An 18,687-nucleotide genomic window follows, 5' to 3' on the forward strand; every position below is an offset into this window, starting at 1 on the left:
CTCTGTTGTCCTGTCTAACCTCACACAGAAAATCATCTTCTTTGGACACTGGTGTTTCTTTTGAACTTTTGATTTGTACTGGCTAACCGGTGTATTTTTTCTTTTCTTTCCTGTTTTTTTTTTTGTTTGTTTTTCTTTTTCTTCTGTGCTTGAATGTTATTATTTTTTAATCTTATGTCCTTTGTCTGGTGTGATTTTATGTAACTTCGAACTTACAATCTTATAAATAAACATAACAAAAACTGTGTACTGTAAACCCTATTTATTTGTATTTTTCATTTTTTCCAATATTTGTATATTTGATATTTTAATTGAGACTGTTCATAATGCCTCAGAACTATGCACCTCATCCCCCCTTTTCTTTTTCCACATGTCTGCACTGGATAGGAGCTGCTCTGAATCTCATTATACATGTATATAGTGACACTAAAAGGTATTCTATTCTATTCTATTCTATTCTATTCTATTCTACTGCTTTACTCTGAATTAAATGTGTTTGTGTGTGATCTGAAAACAATCACATTCAGTTTGTTTGTTTGTTTTAAATTGACACTTTACACAGCATCCCGACTTGTTTTGTGGCATTGGGGTTGTAATTCTGAGACTTTAGTTTATGAAGATTAATATGATCAATGTGTCTGTGAAAGGAAGGAACATACAATTTTAACTTTGTTGTTTAAAATTTTATTATTTAAAAGCTATCAGAGTTTATTTGAAGGTAAACCAGTGTCATAATTTCTTCCACCAGTGAGCACGAGGAAACACATCAAATTTATAGTCCCATTATTCCAGGCATAATCCTGACAGTACACAGCAGTATAACTGGCTGCCTTACAAGTAACCCTGTTAGCTTTTGCTACAACAACACATGTAGTTTCTGTATGAAATAAAATACTACATGTCACAAACAGATTTGCTTCACTCGACCTTAGACGAGGCTCCTTCCTCACCGTTCTTCAGTGTGAAGACAATCAGTATTTCTGAGCGCTGATGTACAAGATATGCTCGACACCCAGCTCAGGAAATGAGCAGGCTGTTTCCCAAAGCGTACGACAAGAGTCGAAGGCTTAACCTGATCTTTATTATAGGAATAAATCACACTTTGTCAGGTGAGAGTGTTTCCTCTTAGTGAGTAAAACTGTTCCCAATGTGCGCATAAACATGTAAAAATGTTAAGTTTAAATGAAACAAATAAATACAAAACAGTTATGGAAACACAACATTTTATGAATGTCTTTGCTCTTATTTTCTTGACAATTCAGAGCATTTAATACTCTCTGATGATGACCTTCAGGGCATAATTATGTTTCATTTACACACATAATTATGTATAATTATGTTGGGCTTGAATCTTATAAACAGAAAAATAGCAGTTACCATGAATTACAGCCCATAAATGAGGTCAGCTTACATATACTTCACATACCTTCACTGGATGCTTATTATTTACCACGTTTCAATGAATGAATGAACCAGCATCGTGTTTTGCCCGCAGTGTGGCTCTATCTACCAGCGATAAATGCACAGTCATTTTCTATTTCTCATGGATTCTCTTTGAGCCTCACGCTGCTCCACTGAAACTCCATTTGCAGTGATAGTTGTGTCAGAAAAAAAATAAACTTGGCACTTGAAATCTGATCTTTCAAGAGCTTACAATAGATCTCATAAAGCAGGGCATGTCACGGGACGCTGATGATTGAAAAAGAAAATAAAGGAGATTCCTCAGGGTTGAAGTCCCGTCAGTGAGTGGGAATTGCTAAGTTATAATCTTTTATGCCACTGATATGCAGATCCATGCTACAATTTGACACAAAACTTTGACTTAGTGAGGAGGAACGCCACTTTCCAGAACACTGTGCAAAATTTAATATTCTGCAATATGTTCCCACCGAGGTACATCCAATCAAAGAAAATGTGAGATTTCTAAAGTGCAAATTACGCTCAGTGCCTCGTTCTAGCACGCCATCCTGAAATAACCTTAGGGTGTGCAACCAACCAATGACTTGTGGTCAAAATAGGCCCCGGGGAACACTGATGGATCCACAGATCGCAGCATTGCACCATATCCCACCTGTCTGTCAAAGTTGCTTAGACAAAGGAAATGAATACAGAGGGAAAAAGATATGACAGCATGGAAGGCAGGGAGATTGAGAAGATGTGTTATCTGTGTTTGTTTTCGCTAAAGGAAACACAATAACAGCTCAGGGGGCTGCTGCTGTGGGTTTTTAAGCAGCTGCCTGAATCAATGGGGAGATGGTGCTGTGTGATAATAAATTTATCCACGGGCTAAATTTAATTTCTTTCGAAAGAGAAGAAAGAAAAGCACATTATTCCAGTTTTCTGTTTGTGTGACCAGCACCAAGTTATTGGAAGATCTGGGAGTAATGGTGGCACACAGTAACACTCTGATCGCTCTGAAGTCCTCCTTTAATTTGTGTTGACAGAATCCGAGTCTTAGATATTTTTATTCCTTTTCGGTGCAGACAGGCTCAAACTGTCAAAATCTACTTTGCACATCAAAAATAAAGCGACTGCAGGTTTGACAGAGATAATCCCACTGTCTTGTTCTTGTTTTTGTTTTTTTAAGATGGACAGATCTCTATTTGCAATCAAGATCAAGCAAAGAGAGAGCGTTACCTTAAATGCATATATACCTGATATTTACAGCTAACCAGTACATGGTTCAATTTAAAAGATATCCATCAGTCAGTGATGCACGGTCTAAACACCAGAGTCTTTTCTGCGACACGTCTTGGTAAGAAACGAGCAGTTTGATTCAAACTAAGAAGCAAACTTAAGGTCGTTCAGATCCGTGTGCTGTACTCACTCTCCGGGCTCTGTGACACATGGTTGTCCTCCGACTGAGATCTGTGACCCTTGTGTGGGCAGAAAGGGATGTAACGAGCCCAAGATTGAGATTGGAGGTGAGAAGTTATGCCAAACGGAAGATCATACACCTCATCAGTTTCCAAACTGCTGCTAGAGTCTTGAAGATACACGTTTTCCCAGGCTAAGAGGCCACGTTCACGTTTAGTCCCTGAATGGTATGAAGAAGGCTGTTAGTTGAATATGCCGCACCTTTCTTTATATGTACACATATACAGTGTAAAACAAGATTAGTCACTGTTGACATGTCAGCTAACTGCTCCTAGATGTGCATGACTTTAAGCCGGGGTGACATACTGCATATAGTGTGTTTGAAGAAGATACGTTTGACTCCATTATTTCCCAAAGCCACAACATATTGATCTGCATGTTTGAGTTGGTACAGATTTTATGCCCTTCTTAATACAACCTCCCCATTTATCCAGGCTTCAGACCAGCACTGGGGGCAGATTATTTGTGACCTCCTCAGGCTGGGAGAACACCAGGGAGCCACACTCCAATGTATATACTATTAGCTGTCGGTAAATTTGTTAATTTCTTCTGTGAGATTGGCCATTTAACATGAGTGCCTATGAGGATTGACTCCCTTTTAAAGGGACTGCGGTCTTTTGCATTTCTTGGTTAGCTTTATTTATTAGTAATTCTACCATTTTGAATTAACACCACACAGGAAGTCTGTCATTTTTAATTGATTTTGGTGATTTTTGTATTATTCAGTCGTTGTACTTTTTCAAACTCCTCCTAGGGTTGTAATTGTATCAATTTCATATTTGGTTTGTCTAAACAACAGAGCTGCGAAATGTTATATTGCAAACTTTTTGAGTCTTTGTTGAAGGCGGTATCTGTGGCACTGTGGTGAATTTCGAACACTTGCCATGGAATTTTAATTTGCTGCCATTCACTTATAGATTATTCAATCTGACCCAGACTTCTTTCTGATATTTCCATATAAACGAAGATATTTTTATAGAAATATTTAATGGTAGTCATAGTGCCCCCTTGTGGCAACAAGAAATGCCATGAGTTTTGTCCATAACATTTTGAAATTATGGCAATTATGAGATAGAGGTCTCAGAAACTCATGTAGCAAATATGATACAAATGGCATTAGGCTATAAGGTTAAGCAGTTAGTGGTACTACAATTTGAAAACTGAGTTTTCATCAAAGGATGTGACATTGGTGCCATGTTGAATTCTGATTTTTGGCAATGAAACAGGAAATTGCTGTATATCTCAAGTACACATTGTCCGGTCAGCCCCAGACTTCACATGCTTGATAAGAGTCAGAGTCTGGAGACTCTTGAGGTCACATTTATGGCAACAGGAAATCAACAGTAGGTGATAATCATCATCCCACGTACATGAAACTTTTATTGGTGGTTCCATGCATGATATACAGCAGTGTGTCTTATAATTAGTGGTTATTCTCCATCACCACCTAGTGGGCGTGGTGGGTGGGTGAGGGTGTGGGTTCAGTAGCCAATTTAAGCAACAACCAATTAGCATCCCAGGTTTAAAACATCCACATAACCACATGAAACTCCTCATCTAAAGCATGCCTGAGCTGTAGCATGGCTCGACAGCAGCACCCCTGAGCATGCACTGAGACGCACTGATTGCAGCTTTAACTGTATTTATTACCTGCATTTACCAAGAAGTCCCATTGAGATACCTCTGTTTTACAAGTGAGACCATACACGCATACACGCATGCTGAGGAGGCAACATGCACAAAAGCAGGGCCATACGACTAGTATACTTCAATGATATGCTGGTATAAATATGTATCTTAAATACATCTGTGCCATTTGTTATAAAAAGTCTGTATTATTCAAGAGAAGCCATCCATTACAGCTTACCAGGAATTGTGTTATCTAAGAAGAAGCCAAGGAAGCCTCCTACAAACATATGAGTAGTCAACAATATTTGCAACACTTGATCCACCTCCTTGACACCTGAGACAAAAAAGTATCACAAAAGATTTTGGATGATTTGCTTTTTATTTAACATTAAAAACTATTTATAGTGATATTTTCAATGGTGATTTTACCTGTGTCAAGAAAAGTGTGATTCTTCATGATCCAATTTGGAATAACAAGTGCAGAAAACATGGAGAAACCAAATATAAAGATATTCCGAGAAGAATTCATATCTGTGGACTGCCATGTAAGATGTGTCAGCAAAACACAGATAGTAGCAAAAATGTAAATGATTAAAAAAAAAAGGATTTAGCACGGTTGTTTACCTGCAGATTAGAAATTCCAGCAGCTCCTATGACTCCAAACATGATCATGAACATCCCTCCAATCACAGGTGTAGGGATGGTTGTGAAGATTGCTCCAATTTTTCCCAGGATCCCCATCAAAATCATGACGAATCCACTCAGAAGAATCACTGTTCGACTGCCCACCTGTTGCCAAATGAAACATCATGCGGTTCATATGTTTTGCCCGGGTAATCAGGACCCACAGCCTCACTCATAAATTAGGTTTGCAGTCTTGATCCTTGTGTTGAAAGATAATTAAGCTCCGGAGTGGAACATTTTATGCAATTCATATTCACAGTATCTTACTCTGGTGATGCCGAGGGCTGCCACATTCTCGCTAAACGAAGTAGTGCCATTGCCCGTGCCAAACGCCCCTGCCAACAGTGACCCGACTCCCTCGACACCGATGCCACGATTGATGGCGTGCTTGGGGGGAGGCGGTGCTCCTGACAGCCTGGCACATGCATGGTAGTCACCCACAGACTCTGCCATGGAGCATATTATTCCAGCAATAATGCCAACCACACCTGCCAGGCTAGCAGTTGGCAACCCCCATTTACCTGAATAGGTAGGTCAACAGTTAGGCTTGTCACTGCTGAATACGTCTTTTGGCATTGTTTTAATTCCCTGTGGACTCACCAGGATAAGTAAATGTGAACCAAGAAGCCTCACTCACGACATTTCCCTTCACATCTGTGCGAGCCAGGTAGCCGTATTCATCTGGATCAGATGGCAGAACATCATAGATGGTGAGGAGGTAGCAGACTAACCATGAGACTGCAATGCCCAGGAGAATCTAATCAACATCTAAAGTTAGTATTAGAGCCAGTATGTTTTTGCTACATCAAATATGAAGTCGAATTTTAAGAGAACATACTGGCATTATCTGAAAGAGAAAGAACTTTGAGACGTGCAGTTTCTTGATCTTGTTGTATGCAGGAACAGGGATTGGTATGCGGCGGAGGTATTGAGAGAAAAGGATGATCAGCACTGTGGTCCTGTGCATAGAAAAGAATAAGCAAAAGGTGATGAATGCAAACAAAAACTCAAAAAACATCAACACAAACTGCTGAATTTAACTAATTTAATTGCATGTAAAATTCCCATGTCATTTTGTTACAAGTTGCACAAGTACAAGTTGTTACATTTTATGGAATATAGTTGAATTAAATTATTTGATTGTTTGATACCAAACACATTTTCCTTAAAGATTTTTGTATTTTATTAAATAAATCTTTGATTTTTAAAAAAATATTTCAGTGCATTTTACTCAAAATTATGACTTTATATTTATTGTGTCATTGGAAACCCATATGGAAAAGATATATATAAATCTTATAAAGTTTCTGTCTTGTGTGAAACTTGTATGAAAAGCATACAAGAGTGAAAACAGATATAAGATCCCTTGAAAAATTATATAAATGAAACTTGTATGTTTTGAAAACTTACTAAAACAATATATGAAAGTGGCCACTTTCATGAGTAAATCATATAAGCCTTATATGATTCACTATATGAAGTAGGCCACATCTGCTGCAAGTCTTTTATAAGTTTTTTCTATTTCTTTTCCATATGGGAAGATACTGGTGATACCGCTGTAGACACCATGTTTAAATCACTAGCTTTTGGCTGTATGCTAAACCACGACAAGGCAGAATTTACATCCTGATGCAAGTCTAGACTGTGACCTTGTGGGATGAAAATCTTCAACCCCATACTGATGCTTCAGAGTGGTTACATACATAGCAGAAATGCCCCAGTGGCTGCCTGCCTTCACTCCAGCTGAGTCGTACAGCGACAGGCCTATGAGTGACACGGTTGGAGCAATGGTTAAGGGGCCAATGAAGCGCATGAGGAAGCCGATGAGGCCAGAGAAACCAACCAAGACCTGGAGGAGAGAGGCCACCATAATAGAGCCCTGCAGCTGTGGACGGGAACATAGTGTTCAAGAACATCAGTATCAATGTCACCGTGTTTTCTTTGGCTGAGTGCTAGACTTAAACAATGAGTACAACTCGTTACTTCCTGGAGTGCAAACCACATGTGTTCACTGAATAAATCATGAGCTCTGCAGAAGTGCTGTTATGTTTTTGTTAGCGTGCTTTTAAGCAAAGATTTGGATGCGCAGAATTTGCGTTGGCTCACTGTTCTCATGCGGGTCTGCCACACTTCTATGAAGACAGGTGAGGAGGTATTGACCAGGCTGGCATTCTTGGTCCAAGCTGGGCATTCCCAGTCTGGCATGGACAACAAGGCCATGGCTGGGGTCACCAAGGCAAATGTACCTCCCTGTAGGATGGGAAGCCTAGAAGTGTGACATAAACAGTAATAACTTTCAGATAAACAGACAATCAGTTAGACCCATAGTTAGCACATGGTACGCTAACAAAAGAAGACAGTAGGTCGTTAAGCACAAGCTAGCAGATTCAATTTTCTTTTTAGTAAGCTTGTTTGTTTTTTTAGCCTAAATTATGCAATACTTTGCACAAAAAAGTCACTGTACGTCTTGCTAACAGCCCATAGCTTTGTGCCCTATAGTGCTGACATGGTTGCATGTCCAGAAAGACAAAATTAATAATATTTATCATAATAGCAAGCTAACATTTACTAAGATGCTAAGATTTACTACAAGCACCAATTGATGCCTGTTTTTTTCTTTTTGTTGTTATTTAATAATCTTTCTAATTCAGCTACCTTTCAAACTTAACATGTATTTGTGTCATAAGTACATTTTTTTTTTATTAATTCCTGTCATAAAAATGTGATTGGAATTTAGTAAAAGAAACAAAGTATCTATGCAGTGTTGGGCAAGTTACTTTGAAAAAGTAATTAATTATAGTTAGTAGTTACTTCTTCAAAAAAGTAACTGAGTTACAACATTCTAAAAGTAATTGATTACTTGAAAAGTAACTATTGCGTTACTTTAAAAAAACGTTTAACCCTCTGGGGTCCAGGGTATAATTGGCCATTTTTAACTACTTTTGATTTTCCCTCCACATTTTATCTTTAAAAACTATTTACTTTGCCTTGTTTGGTATCATCCTTTTCAGCACAACCTCACGTGTCTGAATTTACAGTCAGGTTTTCATTTTGACAGACTGTATTAACATAATTGATCTAAAATCAGACAAAAAACATAAAATCAGAGTAGAAAAAGTTCTATTTTTTACTGTAACAACCACAAACATGTTTATTGAATCATATTTCATAACTTTAAATGTAAATATAAATTGTCAATTTTAAAATCATATGCACAAGTTTTGCAAACAACAAAGTTATTTGCATCCATTTACCTTTTACCTTTTTTAAAATAACCATTTCAAACTATTTACAGAACAATCAGCTGTTCTGCATTCAATAAGATGCCACACAAATTATTTGTGCTACTCCAAATATTTCTGTCCACTATAAAGGAGAACATCACAGCCTGATACCTGCAGGTCTGACAGCAGCAGGTGTATCACTCCTGTTTCTACCTGGAGACAGCAGTCGCCTCATTGTTCTCACACACAACACAAAACAACACAAAACTATCCACAACACTACACATATTACGTTATTCCCATCCCTGTATCTATGTAAATATTAGGATTTTACTGAATTTTTGAACATGGTCTTGCTCATCCACGGCAGCAACATCTTGTGCAGACAGAGTTGTATTAACTATTAAGTCAATATCAGACCATCCCTAAAGGATACAAAGCAGCAATAACCCAGCAGCAGCACTATTACCTGACACCGAAGATGACCTGCAGAATCGTGCACAGGCCAGAGACGAAGAAAATGTTGTTAATGAGCTGACTCTGGGTCAGGCTGTCATGCTGCAGACATAGGCCCTCTGAGAGGATGAGAGGGATGGAGATTATCCCACCAAATGCTGTCAGGTAATGCTGTAGAAGAGACAAACAGTGATGATGATGACAAAACGATGGCAGTGATTACACTGTTACCAACATTAGTGAAATAGAGAGAGCAGAAGGCCTATAAGGCATCCGTGTCACTTATGGTATGGGGTCATTTTCTGTATTTGTACACAAACAAAAAGGGGTTGCTTTTAGACTCCTTAACTGCTGTTGTGATGTTTACAGTTGGATCTCTGTCCACCACTACACTTTCAAAAGTAAGTGGACAACCTAATGTAATAAGAAATACAAGGATTGTGTTTAATACTTGAAAATCACTTGCAGTTACTGACTGCCTGAAGTCTAGAACCCATGGACATCATCAAAAGCAAAAATGTCCTCCCCTGAGACACTGTGCCACAGAAAAAATATCGAATTTCTTTACCTTTTATGTCATTATTTGTTTACTCTGTGAAGTACTCGCCAATCAGTTTGGCAGTATTTGTTTGAATCTGAGCAGAGAGTACAGCCCTGTACACTTTACAATGCATCCTCCTGTTTCTATGAGCAGTCACATCATCAATAAACACCACTGGCAGCCACTCATGCACGTGCCTTAACATCAGTTCCACCATACTTCACAGATGATGTGATATGAGCTGTTCGTCTCGTTCTTCATATGTTTCCCAGAACTGTTCAGTCTCTGTTAGATGTTTAAGTCTAATCTGTCTGCACCTTTTTGCATTTGCATTCATGAAGAAGTCTCACAGAGGTAAACCTACCTCCTTGAGAGTGTTCTTAAAGTTCTTTTTCTTAGCCATGGAAAAAAGTCTGGTATCGTGCACTTTAGTTGTCACCTGTGGTCTTTCAGGAATTTTGATGTTGTTGAGTTGACCTGTGCATTGATTCCTTTTAAGATTGTTATGACCATTCCTACTGTTTTTGCTTTCTCTGGTTTATTTTGAATTTTCATCCCAATTATAGAATTTTTTATTTGCAGAAACATGTCTTTGGATCTCATTTGAGAGGGAAATCCAAATCTAAATTCAGCCCTTAAACTGCTTGCTAAGTGGGTGTCCAGTTACTTTTGACCCTCTGAAAATAGGGGGCTTTGTCATTGTTCAAAAACTTTTGGATCTGATTATACATGACTGATAAATGGATGAAAAAGACACCAATACACTAATCACATCAAAGATTAAACACACCTGAATAGCCAAGAAAATGCACAGGTACCAAGGTGGAACATCAGTCACACAATAGGTCGGTTTATTTCTGTCTCCATCTGTTTCAGACGTTTTACACGCCTTTCCTTTGAGGTGATCATTAACTCGCTCATCCATCTGTAATATCATAGAAAAAAAATCAATCAAAAAATCAATACAAAAGAATCAGTATGCCAAAATAAAAGGAGATGAAAAATCATTATCTCGGGACTAGTTCACTTCCAGTTTATATAAAAACAGGGAACAAAAATTTTACTGAGGACAAACAGTGCTTTAAGAAATTTATTATTATAATTGTTGTTTCTGTAACGGTTAATCCACCAGCATGTGCAAGCTCTATAACTGAAATAATAGTTTTGATTGTAAAATACAATTATAGCTATCCATGAATTTTGAAATTTACACTTTTATAAATAAAAACCCCAATAAAACAGTAAATCACATGATCATTTTTAACTAGGATGCTAAATATATGAAAAAATTAAATTATTTTAGTTTTCAAACAAAGTTTTTTGACAGATGCTAGAATGTGTGAATTCTCGTTTTTATGACAGGTGGTCCAATAAAATTTTTAAGCACTGTACTAGTGTAATGACCTGCCTTCAGCTGCTTTTTGTGACTTGCAAATATTCATTATTTAACACTGAATCATTGAATAATTTGAGGTTTTATGTGCACGTTCAGGCAGAGAGTAGATGCAATGGAATGCACAGACATCATAAAGCATTTTATTTCTTTATTGGACTCATATGTTTAAAAGAAAATACCATATTGTGTATATGTGCTCTAAACTGCAGCAAGCACTAGTAGGTTGCAAAACTTTCAAAACTTTCTCACCCTTTACTCCCACTGGATCACTTAGAACAGAGTTAAGTGCAGCTCTTATTGCAGTTAAAGGCAATCTGAACGTTTCCAGGTGCCTATTGATGCTGACCTTATTTAGAAAGAATGCTCAAAGAAGCAAACAATGGTATCTTTTACAAAAACACGTTATTGTACTCACATCAAACGCAAGATTGTCGAGTCCACTGCTGTCCACCCCAGAAGCCATTGAAATTTCAAAATGAAGTAGATTTTCTAACAAGAGATGAACCAAACTGTATGTACAACAAGGTACTAACAAGCAGTTGTTACTTGTTAAGGAGCCAAAGGTGGACAGGACGTTGTAAAGGTGTCTTACTGGCAGTGTCTGCCTTTCAGAGTATCACATTTATAGCTAGTACTGTTATGGTCATCCCAGGACTAAGTTCAGCTCCGGGCACCCGTGTTAATTATTTTTTAACCATGTGGACTTCCTAGCGCTAAAGGTAAGTTAGGAGAACAAGGTAAATAAATGACACTGACTATTGCATTTGTTCATATATTATCCAGTTTCTGTGAGTTAAAAATTATGCACTTTTGCTTTCAAGGTCTGATGTGACCCCCCCTTTTCGCTCCTGGACATCAGCTAATGGGAATACTTGCCCAATCGTCTAATTTGGATTGAATTTTCTAAAAGAATAAAACACTGATTCATTGAGCCTCATTCTTCTTATTCTATCTGTGGTAGAACAGCCAGTGTGCTTAAGGTCACTGTTTTTCTTTATGCACCACATTCATCTTCAAAGAATTCAGAATTTCTTGCTCTATCAATGATTACAACCTATCCCAGCTCGATGCAGGAAAACAGACACACTATTATGCTCCCTCCACCGTGCTTTACCCTCGGATAGAAGATGCTGCAGTGCCAGTGTTTTCGTTTTCCATCTCCTCACTGCAAAAAGGTCCTCGGGTCAAATCCACTGGGCGATTGTGGAATTTGCATGGTCTCCCCTTGTCTGCATGGTTTGACACCTGGCACTCTGGCTTACATACCAAGCATGTTATGTTAATTGGTTAATTGTCTGTCTCTCTGTGTTGGTCCTGCGACTTGCCCAGGATGTCCCTTAGCTCTTGCCCTATGACAGTGAGGATGTTGTGACACTGAATTGGATAAATGGAAAAAATTAAGTGAATGGATTTTATTTACATAGATAATCTTTAATTGCATTCATGGCTCGTGTTCAAATATGATGATTTAATGCAAAAAGCATAAAAATTAAAAAGGTTGACTTCCAGGAACCTAACTTACTCTAAATAATCGTAAAGTCCAGTAAAAGCTGTGATAAGTTGACAGAGAGTATATATCAGCAATAGTGATAAAATGTTGTATGATTAAGGATGGTGCATGATTGGGGATATACTTCCCAGCAAGGAGAAAGAGATGTGAGAGAAATGTGGCCATGCAGAGCTGTATGTCCTGCTGTATTCTTGCTGTATGTCAGCAAGAATGCCGGAAAACTAATAAACTAAAAATCTTGAAACTTGGTGGAGAGGTGGTGTGATGGTTCAGAGATGAAAGCGTCCAAATACATAACACCAGAGGCAGATAAAAAGATTGAAAACACTGAGTCTAGGCTTGGGGTCTCATGCCTTAAGCAAAATATACAAGGGAAAAGGTAAGAGGCAAGGTCCAAAAATCCCAAAGCACACATGAAACTTTTAAGAGACAAAGTATGAATTAAAGTAAAGGATATTCTAAAGTCATACACAAGGAAATCTACAAAAGAACATCAGGAAATAAATGTATAAATATAAATGTAAATGGGAGGTTCAGCAGTGAGTACGAGCATAAACTAAATCTGGCAAATGTGAATATGAGTGGGTGCATGAACTCACCAATCATTTTGTATTTCCTTCTGATATCTGTACCTGAGCTGAGGTGACGCAAAAATTTCCCCGTTGTGGGATCAATAAAGTCTTATCTTATCTTATCTTCTTAACAATAAAACCACTTGTGGGTGGTAGCAATCCTTTGCAGGTTTTAGGGTGGGGCCTAATCATTGCTGTAAGTGGGTGTGTTTGTTTGACAGTAATGTTCAATTCAATTCAATTCAATTTTATTTATATAGCGCCAAATCACACCCGATGTAATGTTTCCCAGAGCAACATTAACAAGATGACACTGTTCCCATCACCTTTCTGAGGGTTTAACGCTGAGATCAGAGTACACCGAGGTAAATGATTGTCCGATTAAACTCATGACGAAGAAAACTCACGGGAAACTTTAAAAAAATGAATATGTCATAGACAGGATATTTGGGCGAGGACTGCGCGGCTTTAGTGTCTCAGTGGGTCTGATGTTTAAAAAATTGTTTTCTTTCTTCTTTGATTTGCTGATTTCATGTTGAACTCATAGATAACACTGACAGATTCTATTTGATGGCTTATAGTTTCCATGTGAGACTTCTATTACAGACTATTACAGGTTACAAAATTGTTAGATAAAAAGATTCATGCCAGCAAGCACTCTTTCTTTTTCCACAAAGCAGTGAGGAGAATGTGAGTGTTGATTAATGCGCTGAGCCAGGTATGGCAATATATTTTGGCAATATATGTCACAGTCATCAGATGAAAACAGACTCCAGTGTCCAGTTAGGTAACAGAAAGAGGGTCAATTGCAGTGCTGTGCTTTGTCTCTACAGCAGCAACATTTAGGTGTTTGATATGAGATCATAGCAACCCAGACTCACCTACGTTCCAAAGCTAAAGTCAGTGTAATCCATGAGTTCACACAGTTGTCTCACCTATTCTGATTGAGCTGAAGCAATTACACTAGCAGAAACAGAACTACGGGATAATAAAACCAGATCCACCCCAAAGTCAAGAGAAATCCTTTTACTGGGTGTAGATATTTAGTTAGCAGCGCCACAAGCAAGCTCTTTGCACTTTGAGATAATTCTAATATCTGTGTCTGTGCTCGCAATGTGAGCTCCGCGAGCACACTTAGAAAGTCATTTATATTCTAAATTACTCTTTGCAGAACACCATGCTTTAACGTCACTGGCTGCGATACGGCAAATTATTAACACCCTGCAACATTTTCATATGCAGTGCCTCTTTATCATTTTGTATCATTACCAGACAGATAAATTTTTTATATTCTGAGATTAGAAAAACATTTCAGTCCATTTGTGTGGATAGAGCAAGTAAAATATGATCTCTTTGATCATTAAAACACTGAAGTATTTTCTGTAATGTGTTTTGTTGCAAGTATTTACAGTGGGGGAAATTTAATCTCCTGCTGAATTTTTAAGTTTGTTCGCTTGTGATGGTGCTTTCATTTTAATGGATGCAGACAGAATATAAACCAAAAATCCAGAGAAAAAACATTACAGAAAAAGTTATGAATTGATTTGCAGAATTTGCTAGAACTCTGGATGCCACACATTGGTTGTATGCCCATTAAAATCAGTCATCCAGTCATTTACAGATAATCCTAATCTCCGTACACAGAATCAGTTTCTTCCATTCCAACCTCTCCACTACAATGTGCAAAACCAAAGAGCTATCAATTATTTGGCCATGGAAGAAATATCAAATGACCATCACTTGCTCTTGGTCTGAAGATCTTGCTTCATGGGGGTGAGGATGAACATGAGAGAGATGGACGATCAGCCCAAAACTTGTTAACGATGTGAAGGCAGTTTGGATCAGAGTCACCAAGAAAACCTTTGTTAACTAACTACATTGTAATGGACTGAAATATTGCTGGTCTTTGTGCTCAAGAAGACACGAATGTACACCTGTTTTATGAATGATTCAGAGAAGGCTTGGGAGCCGGTGCTGCGTTCAGATGAAACCAAAATCGAGCTCTTTAGTATCGACTTGACCCGCTGTGCTTGGAAGAAGAGAATCAATCAATCAATCAATCAATCAATCAATCAATCAATCAATCAATCAATCAAAACTTTATTCGCCACATGCAGGTTGCAGGTTGCCCCCCCCCCCCCCCCCCCCCCCCCGACCTTACACACACAACACAGACATCACATGGGGATACAAGTCGGAGATCGGTAGAGTTACAGAAAAACACTGAAATGTACACTACAATGGGAAAGTACAAGAGGAAAAAAAGAGACCTCTACTCATGCTGTGCTTCCATGGTAGGACAGCATGAGAACAGGAAACAAAAAAATGCTGAGAATGACCTAAAGGACATCTCTCCACAGTAAAGCAGGAGGCTGTTTTCTCCTGTGGGTACAGGACGCCTTCACTGCATTGAGCAGCCATGTAACACAACATCTTGGATGAGAACCTCCTTCTCTCATCCAGAACACTGAAGACGGGTTGTGGACTAGTCTTCCAGCATCACAGTGACCCAAAGCATGTAACAAAGGCAACAAAGAAGTGACTAAAGAAGAAGCACATTAGACTCTTGGAGTGGCTCCAGACCTCCATCCTAGAAAATCTGTGGACTGAGTTGAAGTTTCAAATACCAAGGATTTAGGGTGTTTCGGTAAAGAGTAAATTATTTCCCCCACTGTAGTTACAACAAAACACTTGCAACAAGATAATGACCAGACACACATCATCCTGTGCTGAATGACGTTTCCCTGTTTAAAACGTGACAGCTGCAGTGATGCATCTACGTTACGTTCAGTCATCGGTTAGCAGTGATGTGACTGAGACTCGTGTTCACATTCATGCATGCAAATCTGCTCTCAGACTCATGATGGCATGTTCTGGAAGGAAAAGGCTGGATGCAGAAATGTAAACACATGGCATAGAAACAGCAAAGGAAATGCAGCTAGTGGACTTCAGGGCACACACAACAAATGCTTCATGTCATATTTATTGATGCAGCAACTACAGACTCTCAATGAGCCCGAGGGAGCACATAAAGAATGTGCGTTCTCTTTGAAACCCTCTGCAGCGGTGTATGTCACCACGGCTGCATTGTATATAATCAGGCTCATTTTCATTGTATCTTTTTTCTTTTTAATTTCATAACTTGCCAAAAATACTTTTAGACAACATCTAAACAACTTAGACTATAAAGTAAACATGTGAAACAGGTGAAAATGATTTTTCAATGTCCACGTTTATAGTGAGTAGGGAAGACGGCTAAAGCAGATGACAGCTATCATAAAGTTCACTTTATTGTTTTAATCCCCTGCTATCATTCTCATGCATCTTTGTAGCTGTGATAGTGAGCAGTGAGTCATTCATGTCTTCCTCAGACGGGCCGGTAGACACTGACCGAGGACGTGCGAGTTATACGTCAAACATGCTGCGTTTCTACCTGAATAAAATCAGATAATCAGATTAATGGCTGCCTTTCTCATACATCGTACAGCTTGAAATCACAGACCTTTTCAGAGTAAACAAGTGACAGGATCACTCTGTTCAAAAGTGAGTTTAGGGAAAGAAAAGGAAAAATACAACAAATTACCAAACTACCAGTGTGAGTGGCCTTGCTATGAGGCAGACTTAATGATTAAAAAAACATTTTAAACACAGACCTTGTAGTGAAAAATAATTGGGGTTTTATATACGCAAGCATATTTACAGTTTTTGTTTATTAAATAACATAAATAACAATAAAACGCATACATAACACAGAATTATTGGTGTAAGTGTACAGTCACAAGTCAGCTTGTTTTCATAATACCTTCCGAAAGGCTCTTTCTCAGCAAGTGATGCACTTTCATGAGAAATTTTAAAGTAAGTTTTCCTTATTCAAAAGATGAAAAAGAGAGCAACCCTCTTCACCTATTCTCCTTGTCTGTGGTTAACCTATCCAATAAACTCAATGCATCTGGGCATGTAGACATGGTCAGAGGGACACACTGAAGTTTAAACTGAGCATCGTAATCGGGAACAAAGGCGATTTATGTGACTTTGTACGTGGCATGGTTGACTTTGATGGGCTGGTTGGAGTATTTTAGAAATTACTGGTCTACTGGGATTTTCAGCACAGAGAATGATCCGTAAAATATAGAAAATACCCAGTAAGTGTTAGTTCTCTGCGTGAAAATGCCTCTTTGATGCCAGAATTACAGGAGAATAACCAGATTGCTTTGAGCTGATAAGAAGGCAACAGTAACTCAAATACAACCGTGGCTCAGGGGGTTGGGAAGCGCATCTGTAACTGGAAGGTCGCCGGTTCGGTCCCCGGGCTCTCTGTCCTGGTCGTTGTGTCCTTGGGCAACACACTTTACCCTACTGCCTACTGGTGTTGGCCAGAGGGGCCGATGGTGCGATATGGGAGCCTTGCTTCTGTCAGCCTGCCCCAGGGCAGCTGTGGCTACAACTGTAGCTTGCCTCCACCAGTGTGTGAATGAATAGTGGCATTGTAAAGCGCTATATAAATCCAATCCACTATTATTATTATTAAATTACAACACATCAGCAGAACACCATGTCGGGTACTACTCCTGTCAGCTAAGAAAGGGACTGAGGCTCCAGTTTGCACAGGCTCGCCAAAACGGGACACCAGAAGGTTGGAAAAATGTTGCCTGTTTGGATGAATCTCAGTTTCTGCTGTGACATTTGGATGGCAGGGTCAGAATTTGATGTAAACACCATGAAAGCATGGATCCATCCTGCCTTGTATCAATGTATCAGTGGTTCAGACTCCTGTGGGGAAATGGTGTGGGAAATATTTTCTTGGCACACTTTTGGGCTCCTTAGTACCAACTGAGCATCGTTTAAAATCCACAGCCTATTTGAGTGTTATTGCTGACCATGCCCATCCCTTTATGATCGCAGTGTGCCTGTGTTTTGATGGTTGGTTCTAGCAGGATAACACACCATTTTATGAGGGTCAGATCATCTCAAACTGCTTTTCTGAACATGACAATTAGGTCGCTGTATATTCAAATGACCCACAGTCACCAGATCTCAATCCGATAGAGCACCACTGGGGTGCAGTGGAACAGGATGTTTTCATCATCCGACAACAGCTGACAAATCTACATAAACTGTGCGATGCTGTCATGTCAACATGGACCAAAATCTCTGAGGAATGTTTCCAGCACCTTGTTGAATCTGTGCCACGAATAATTAAAGCAAAGACAATCTCTGATTACTCTCTTTTTCACAGTTGGGCATTTTTGTAAGAGAACACTACTAGAAATTCATCAGCAACTAAACAGAATAACAAAGAGGCATTATCACATGTGTGCTTTGAATATTTAGTGATCAGCTTACACAACAAACATTATGTGCTGTTTGCTCCCACATCAAATATGCAGCAGATCTCCAGATGAAGCGTGTTCAGTGTTAATAGGTCAGAGATGGCAAATAATAATCGCAAGATGATTTTGTTTTGATTTGCACACATAGATAAAATAGACAGATAGTAAGTATTATTTATTGTTTTATTGTCCCGCAGAGCACACCGGTGTGATGCAATTGGTGTAATGCAATCTCCTATTTGAATCTAGCACAAAGGTTACCTTTCAAACCAAAAGGCCTCACCGTGAATGCAATCAAGAAGTTACCCCTAGGCTCTGTCTGAGGCCAGTATAACACACTGAAGCTTTACACTTATTGACAAGCTTTAAACCTTTGAACCTGAGGCAGAATTTAGATAAAATAATCCAATTTCTTATTCACCGCTGTCTCGGTCCTGACTCAGACCACTCAGTGTTGTCACTCCTGTG

At 38.8% G+C, this 18,687-nt stretch overlaps 1 protein-coding gene across 1 annotated transcript; it reads right to left on the reverse strand.

Annotated features, from left to right (window-relative positions):
• Positions 1 to 2,581: 2,581 nt before the first annotated feature.
• LOC309688545 (solute carrier family 23 member 1-like) lies at positions 2,582 to 11,382 on the reverse strand. Its single transcript, XM_082504328.1, has 12 exons — positions 11,223 to 11,382; positions 10,202 to 10,336; positions 8,884 to 9,041; positions 7,297 to 7,456; positions 6,894 to 7,075; positions 6,029 to 6,149; positions 5,791 to 5,947; positions 5,458 to 5,711; positions 5,131 to 5,295; positions 4,936 to 5,044; positions 4,745 to 4,840; positions 2,582 to 3,037 (listed from the first exon to the last, which is right to left on the reverse strand). The coding sequence occupies exons 1-12, from the start codon at positions 11,268 to 11,270 to the stop codon at positions 2,805 to 2,807; spliced, it is 1,818 nt and encodes a 605-aa protein (XP_082360454.1). The 5' UTR covers positions 11,271 to 11,382; the 3' UTR covers positions 2,582 to 2,804.
• Between the last annotated feature and the right edge of the window lie 7,305 nt (positions 11,383 to 18,687).

The sequence above is a fragment of the Aulonocara stuartgranti genome (assembly GCF_965226115.1).
Source record: "Aulonocara stuartgranti genome assembly, chromosome: 15".
Classification (NCBI taxonomy): domain Eukaryota; kingdom Metazoa; phylum Chordata; class Actinopteri; order Cichliformes; family Cichlidae; genus Aulonocara; species Aulonocara stuartgranti.

Coding starts and splice junctions, on each gene's coding strand:
- LOC309688545 (XM_082504328.1), bottom strand. CDS start 11,270: ATGGCTTCTGGGGTGGACAGCAGTGGACTCGACAATCTTGCGTTTGAT. Junction 6,150..6,893: donor CACTGGGGCATTTCTGCTAT/GTATGTAACCAC, acceptor TTCTATGCACAG/GACCACAGTGCTGATCATCC. Junction 5,296..5,457: donor CAGCCCTCGGCATCACCAGA/GTAAGATACTGT, acceptor ATTTGGCAACAG/GTGGGCAGTCGAACAGTGAT.